Below are 8,369 nucleotides of genomic sequence, written 5' to 3'. Positions count from 1 at the left end.
AATTAAATGAACCATTGTTTTGCACAGCAATTTATTTATACTGTAATAGCGTTAAAATGTTCAACAACAACAAAAAACCCACACAAATAATTGAAATAAAAAGTATATACTCTTTTACATGCATTAGAAGGTCGATAATGTTATAAATTTTAAAAACCAACTATTTTCCACACTTGTGAAAGAGATCAATGTTTCTGGGCTAGAAATTGGCCTGATTTGTGACACAGTTTCACAAGGCTAGTCAAAGAGTCTTCAATACTAATCAAATTAAGTAAATCATATGTCCTCTCATTGAAATATCTTTGTAGTTAGGTAGTTTGCTGCTCCTCCTGCTGGAGTATTAGTATGAGGAAGCCTCAGTAGTTTGTAGCTTTTGCAGTAAGTAATATCATAAACGGAATATCATGACCTATTGTTTATGTTATTTTGTTGTTTATGCTTTTCTATGTTGTTATTCTTTCTCTCTTATTTAAACAGAATCTGTTACCACTATGGTCATCCAACTATATTCAATTCTTCTTTTCTTTTACCTGTTTATATACATTATACTATTGTTATATTTATTTAATATTTGTATTGGCTTTTTATTATATTTTGTTACGTTATTTCCTATTCATATTGTTATGCATTATATATTGTTATATCGTGTTGTTGTATTTATTTTTCTATTATTGTATGTCTGCCTTTTAAATGCTTTCTTAAACTGTTATTTTTTAGATATCACATTTTGTCGTATGTTTATGTATTGATTGTTTGGCCATTGGAATAGAAAAATAAATAAATAGAATCAACAACCATTATACTAATTCACTTCCATGAAATTATAGGTACTTATCCACTAGTAAAGCTCTGGGACTTGTTACCACAACACTCTCTGGGACTTGGACCACCTGGGACTTGATTCCTGATAGAACTGTTTAATGTTAACAAAAACATAATGTATACCTTCTCAAATGAATTAGTGCTCTTTCCTGAACAAATTATATGGTCATTTTTTCGAATTGAGCTTATTGGAGGGAAATCTTCTTGCCTTACGCCTGTGTTTATCCCACAACAATCCCGAGGATGGGATAAACTCTGGCATAAAATATTGTGCTAATCCGAAATCTGCTCTGGATTTAACTCCCTACGCCACCCAACCTCTACAAGCAACCCGTACATTTCCTGTCGGCACATAAATTACCTCCAGCTCATTTGGAGTCGGAACCGGGAGCCAATACCGATGCGGTAGATAACCAACGCAATTTGCGAACAAATTAAATGTAGATGGAAGATTATTTTGTAATCTGTTTTTGAAGTCCGATTCATCGATCTAGTGCCACGGGCGACCCTATTGTAAACAGAGATTCGATAAGGGAACCGGACTCGGGCGATCGCAGATAGCGGCCGGTCATTGAAACGGTAGGCGAGCTACCTGTTGGCGCTGGGAGCCCAGTGATTGGTCGAGACGGTGTGACAGGGAGGTGAGGTTGTTTCTGATTGGCTGAGAAGGACTCCGCCTCCTCAAGACGCCGGGCCCACGTGCCGCCCGACCTTGCACTTCACAGTCGTCTTGTAACGCTGCGGCAGCACGCATCTCGCGGTCCTGTGCGATGATAGTAGCCAAGGTCGTCTAGTTGTGTTATCTGTCAAGTGTTTGTGATAGACTCAGCGATGGAGACTTGTGTTCTGATCCCGCAGGAGTTCTCGCTTGTGCTCACCCCGGGGTTTGCCAAGAAGAGGGGCCCCGACGTCGGAGTCAGTGTGTGGACCAATGCCAAGATACCCCAGGGCACCCTCATCTACCCCTTCCAGGGAACGATCCGTCTGGACAAGCTGGAGGTCTACAGCTACCTGGACGATAATGATGTAAGTACCATGAGCTGTCAATTATCAAAGATTGTATCCCTCCATTCTGTTGTCATATACATTTTATTCTTCTCTAGTAAGATCTCTTTATTCACATTTTTTGTGACAGTAACAATTTGATTGCATTAGTAAACTGCTACTTGTTGCCATTAGATAATATTGATAAGAATAAATTCGTCCACATTAATCAGAATCCATCAAATGCTCACGGACATCAGTCCAACCCAGCATCAAAGTCTCCAAGGAAAACGAAGCAGGAGGAGATTCTATACTATTTGCTCGGCATCTTTTCATGATGTTCAACAAACAGTGTCTTCGTATTGCAAATAAATCGTAATAAAGATTAATTTATGACAAATGCAAATGATTTATTTATCATATTCAAATTCATGCCACCAACATTATTTATTTTAAATACTACTACTCAAAATCAGTAAATTTGGCGTGTCCAATTAAAAAGTGAAGAGTAAAATTCATTGCCGCTGTTATTTGATTCATTTTTTTTATCAAGTTATTTTTCTATGTACCAAATAAGCCATAAAAATTGTTCGGTTGACAAGCTACCAATTACTAACTTATTTGGCATGATTACAGATAAATAGATTAACAATTAATTAATTAACGTTTTTTTATTCGACTACATTCAAAACGTAACATAATCAGTATAAAATGCCAATTAAGTGTATAAATTCTTTAGTATTTATTTGTAAAATAACACATACTCTTTTTAATATAAATGGATCATATCAACAGATAAATCATATCATGGTGGAAGTAAATATTTTCTTCCACCATAAAATCATATAAGCATGTAGCCATTGAAGAATACGTTCACTCTGATTTTCAAATAAGTTTCAAAACAATTTTAACTTATGTCTATATTATTTCAAAAAAATTTGTTTTAAATATTACTACTAAAAATCAACGTAAATAAATAAACTAAGAACCTTAACTAGTAAAGAGTTTAACGTACATCTTTGACACAAATTTCAACCATATCATTGTAAACAATGTAAAAAATATAAAAATAATTTTGAGAGCTAAAAATATTTTGAACATACTAATACTAGAAAAATTGAATCAATTATACCGCATCGTACAAAAAACAGCCAATGTTCAAATAAAAAAAAATACAGTAGTACATAATTTTCAGTACACATTTAAATTTCGTTGCAAATGCTTCGGCATAAACAATAAACTGGTCATATTATATATCAGTTGACATCTAAAGCCATTTTCTACACCATTAGATGTGTATAACCACATAGCTCCCCTGTTTAACACCCTTGCTAGCCTTCATGCTAATAGAAATACCACCCTGTTATCTTCCGTAGCCGCAGTAGGTATTGTACAGTAGCCACGTATCTTTATATTTTTATCTCAGCCCATAAAGTTTCATTTCCAAGCTCGATATTTTCTTGCGCGACTTGTAAGGTGCTGCAAGGTCGAATATGGCTTGCACAATGCTAATCATTCCATTCACTGGTCGACAGTGAAGGTCCTTACGGACGATTGAAAATGACACTTAACTTTGTTTGACGTGTGTATTGGTCTGAGAAATTTGATTTGTAGGCCACCTACATACATTTAATAATAAGACCAGAGAGGAAGGGTTTTGTTGTGTTTTAAGAGTGTTGTATGTAATAATAAGACAATAGGATACGTTTTACACATTTTTATAAGTTTCCCAAAAATTTGACAAAACTTGTTAAATACATATAGATAAAAATATAGTAGGGCCTATTGATAAAAAATTACCCCAAGTGTGTGTTTTCGTACAATAATTTAACTGCAATTTATATTAGTTTCTGATACCTTTACTGGCAAGGAATCTTTACTATTTGTTTTTTTTTATGCAAAACTCTTGAGACTATAGACATGTTATCTGTAGCATTTAAGGGCTTGTATGTAGTCAAGGGAGTCTATATGTTAAATAGTAACTGTAGGGTAATATAAACCCTCCGTTACTTGTACTAATAACATTTTATATCAATTTTGAACAGAAATGGAATTGCAATAGAAACACTTAACCGTTCAACTCTTTCAGTGTCAAGTGAACATTTTGTTTGTTTTTATAGTTACGATGTATTAGAAAATGTTGACTTTTGTATTGATTGTTTGGAAATTAAAGTAGATTTATTCAATGATAAAGAATAATATATGGAAATTGAAAAGTAATTTAATCAATTTATTTAAACTATGAAATGAGATCGCGATCTCCTAAAGTAAGATAACCAGAAATACCGCACTAACCCATACAAATAGTGCGTTTTAGTCGGAATCAGAATAAAAACCTTTTTATTTCCAAAAGATACAGAAAACTAAAATTGTAATTTAAAATTTTAAAGGTCACTAAAATTGAACAGAAGTAAGATACGTGTGGGCTACAAATAAAGATACAAAATTCAATTGGTACATACTATTAACTAAAAAATGAAAAAAAATGAAGAAACTATAGAATTCTTTAACAACAAAAGTTACCTCAACCGATAGTTAAATTTGTAGAAACTGTTTTCACCTTTCGTTAAGCTATGAAGTGAGTTAAAAAGGGTGTACGCACATTATGGCATGTTTTTACGAAAATTGATGCTGAATAAAGGAATATATGTCAATAAAGAAGCCCATTTAAACCCACAATTAAAGCAACTGAGGTATCAAATGATTCTAAATTCGAATTGCAAGCTGGTTCTGCGCCACGGAGGGTGTCGGTGTTAACACAGGCATTTCACGGTGTTTAGGCATCTCGGTTCACGGTCCGCAAACCCAACCTATGTTTGCTCATGCCACCTTTTATTTGCCAATTACTCACTCACGTACCGGAGAATTACCTCTGATGTTTACAGCCTTCTAAATTACGTTGAACACGCGTAAAAGCGTAGCTTTGATAGAGTTGCTGTACATTGTATGGTATATAAATTAGGAGACTGGTTAAGAAAATTAAACCCCTGTTGCGTCAAACTAATTATAATAGTTAATGTCGTAAAAATCACAAAATGTCTGACCATTTAGAATTTAATCTTTAAAACACTAAAATGAAGCACCAATATAATGGGTTTTATCTGAGTAAAACATAAAATAAAAACTTAAGGCACAAAATTACATTTTCAGAATTTATATTCTGAGGTTTTGCTATTAGTTGTTGTCTAAATAGCAACTGCCTTCGGTAACATATATTTTGTACGTCAATATTACCTGTTATTTATATTAGTTTTGCATATAAGATACCCCGTGTAGTAAGCAGTAAAGTAGCTAAAGAACCAATAATATACATCAAACAAAATATGTCACCGGAATTCTTTTTATTTTTATATAATAAGTTATGCAACAAATACTCCAATAATGTACATTTTACATATTTAAAGGCACTAATTTAACCTACAAAGCTAATAGTACCCGCATCTTGTTTATGACGTGCGTGTGCTTGCACTTTATATTAGTCCTTTTCTCACATATTTAAACAACTTCACAAAGAACTGTTTAACTTTCACTGTGCTGTCTACGCTGGGAATTAGATTTGTTTAGCAAATAAAGGACTTGGAGAGAGTTAAACATAAGTTTACTCTGTGTCGCGAGAATCATACTCTAATATCACTTTATGACTAAAACCAACATTTACTGTTTATATAATTGTCAACAAATGAACATTTGCCAAGTACGATGTGACTTGAACTCTCAATAATGCACTAAATAGGCCGATGAGCTGTCAGTTAAGCTAATAAAAGTATATCAGCAGTGATGATATATTCCTGCCTTTTTAACTGGTCTCCATGATCGTAATTTAATTAGTTTCAAGTAAAACGATAAGGAAGTGCAGCATATATAACATATTTATTTTAGAACTTCAACCACAGACAATATAATTCAATAGTCTGTGCTTCAACGGTATACTATTAAAGATTTTATACGTTTTACTTTACTACTTTATAAAACAGGTATAACAGGGAGAAATGTTTCATTACGTGATTATAAATTTAAATTGTACCTCCAATATGAAAAAATCTAGTGAACAAACTCTTGAACTTACAAATTTGTTTGGTTGTATTTTATACAAAAAAGTATTAGAAACAATTTCTTTGAAAATTTTTAGCTAAATACAACCATTGCAAGCTTACAATACATGATTATTATCACTAAACAAAAAACATCATTAATACATCAAAAAAGTATTTCCACTGGGGTTAAATATCTACTTCAAAATAAAAACCTTCACAAAATTTAAGTCAAAATACGATCCAGCTTCCAAGTCACATTTGCACAGCCCTGCAACGTCATAAAACTCGAATACTCGAAATTAACCCCAAACCCGAGTTAAACACACTTAGGACGTTTAGCAGAAGATTGCTTACCACAACAATTAGCGTAGAAAGATGAGTCAAGGTTCCATTCAAATTTACCCCGACCCCTTCCCCTGCAGGTGATAGTGGAATTGTCAAACAACTCTCAGATTATAATATTGTACCGTGTAATAGCGCCATCTTGAGCGGTCCCTTTGAACATTTGATGGTTGAGATTATGCAAAACATATGACGAAGTTGCAGTCGGTCGAGACTATTACGTCCGGTTCGGATAATTGCGTTTGGTAATTGAAAAATAAATTGTAGATAAACCGAGTCTGTTTAGCCGCCCAATGAAGTATGTTGTAAGTCTCTTTGTTGTAAGAGAGGTTTGTAATATGTAATTTTCCTTTTGAAAGTAAGATGTTGAGGTAAATCGGTAAATGCCTAATGTATTTGGTGCGTTAAATGATTTAATTTGTGTAGATTAGCTGGATATAGATAAATTATGTAATTAATACTAATGCTATATTTAGGCTCATTGTTTGATATACGTTCAAAAGTATGGGAATTATTGTGCTGTGTACAACCAAGATATTTAGTGTCATGCGTTTTAAGTGCATAACAATTGTTTTTTTGTTTTAAAACATAAAAGTAATCACACTCCGCATCGGTTTTATATTTGGACACGTGAAAACGTGAGACATTTTTACATTATAAATCAAGCGTATTTGTAAGAAAAACATACAAGTGAATATACAAATGCATACCGTACAGTATGTGATAAAACCAAAATAAGATAAATACATAATTTAACTGGTCGTAGTATCCATTCATTAACCAAAAATAAAATAAAGGATGCAGCGTGTGCAGTGTGTGTGGATTGGTGTGAAGTTATTATTAAGTTGCGATTCAAAATAAAGTTAACGCCTATAGGCCTATTAAAAAGCAAATTTTAACAATGCAAATTTTCTATGCGTTGAATTGGAGGTTAACTATATTTGTTCACCATATGTTTAAGAACAGAGCAAAGTCTAAGTTCTATATGGAACAGGAATGGTTTTCGCCCATGGTTTTTGTAATCCTGAGGTCATAGATCATCTTTGTGAAATAAATTCAACAAAATGTTTTAATTAGAGATGTTTGCTTGAGGGAAAGACAAATGTACAGGCATCCCAATATACATATACATATCCGCTGATATTAAGGAAACTATTTTGTTACATAACCCACATAAAATTACAATATTGATATTGATAATCCAGATTACCACATAAATTACAAAATCTCTCCATATACAAAATTACCATTCAGCTATTTACGATGCATATTAAGACATAAATATCAATTGATGTAAGACCTATAACCCTACATATTAATTAATGCGTATAACCGTACAATAAATATCAATATATATAATCAATAAGCAATAACTGTAACCGATAAGGTCAGCAGGTTTAACACAACAATCACAATGTTGGAGTACTGCCAACCTAACACCGTTAACTTAGTATAAAGTTGGCAACAGTGATGCTGTCAAACCTGTGCACTTGTTGGATATGTAGTGATCTAGTGCATGTGACGTGAACTTATAGAAATCCACTTACTTTGCCAACAATCTGTCATTCTGGTTGAAAAATATCTAGAAGTAGATGAGCCGGGGAGGGTTAAGTTTTTTCTAGGAGAAAGATGCAGGTCCTTTTTATACAAGAGTACAGTGCAATTAACATATTTCTTGGTGTAGCATAAAAACACACCTGTGCATTTTTAACGATCAAAACTATTAAAAAGGAAAAACATAGTATAAGAGTATACATAGAACTACTGCTGGATCAGTTCTAATCAATATAATAATTTTGAAAGATATTCTAGCTTACGATATTAAGTGTACTTTTTGTTGTCTAAATAAAGCCGTGTAAATAGCGGCAGTAAATCTTTACTAATTATTGTTAAATATATACAGATTTTTCAACACGCTGCATGTGTCGCGTCAGGTGTTACTAAAAACATTTAAGTTAAATTGTCATACCCAAATTCGAAAGTTTCAAACAAGGATGACTTTATCGTACACAATTTTCATGAATAAATTACATTTACTACTGTAAATATACGTTATTCACGATTTTAGTTTTTATTAAATGGCTGACAGTAATAAATTACTTCAACAAATTTTAATAATACAAAAAAGTAATAATTTAGTCATTTTCGGTTTTCAAAACCAAAACCAATTGCTTGTTGAGGACAACC

At 32.9% G+C, this 8,369-nt stretch overlaps 1 protein-coding gene across 2 annotated transcripts in view; it reads left to right on the top strand.

Moving 5' to 3' along the window:
* The first annotated feature begins 1,518 nt into the window (after positions 1-1,518).
* LOC128987320 (zinc finger protein 227-like) overlaps positions 1,519-8,369 on the top strand; it is a 112,971-nt gene continuing 106,120 nt past the window's right edge. For both annotated transcript variants that reach the window (XM_054408100.1, XM_054408099.1), the window contains exon 1: positions 1,519-1,848. In XM_054408100.1, the coding sequence (XP_054264075.1) occupies positions 1,654-1,848 (195 nt within the window). In that variant the 5' untranslated portion in view covers positions 1,519-1,653. The remainder of the gene's footprint in view (positions 1,849-8,369) is intronic.

Source organism: Macrosteles quadrilineatus, unplaced genomic scaffold (assembly GCF_028750875.1).
Source record: "Macrosteles quadrilineatus isolate MER2022 unplaced genomic scaffold, UCM_ALF_1.0 Scaffold_2__2_contigs__length_208266976, whole genome shotgun sequence".
NCBI lineage: Eukaryota > Metazoa > Arthropoda > Insecta > Hemiptera > Cicadellidae > Macrosteles > Macrosteles quadrilineatus.
This window is presented reverse-complemented; position numbering and strand designations above follow the sequence as displayed.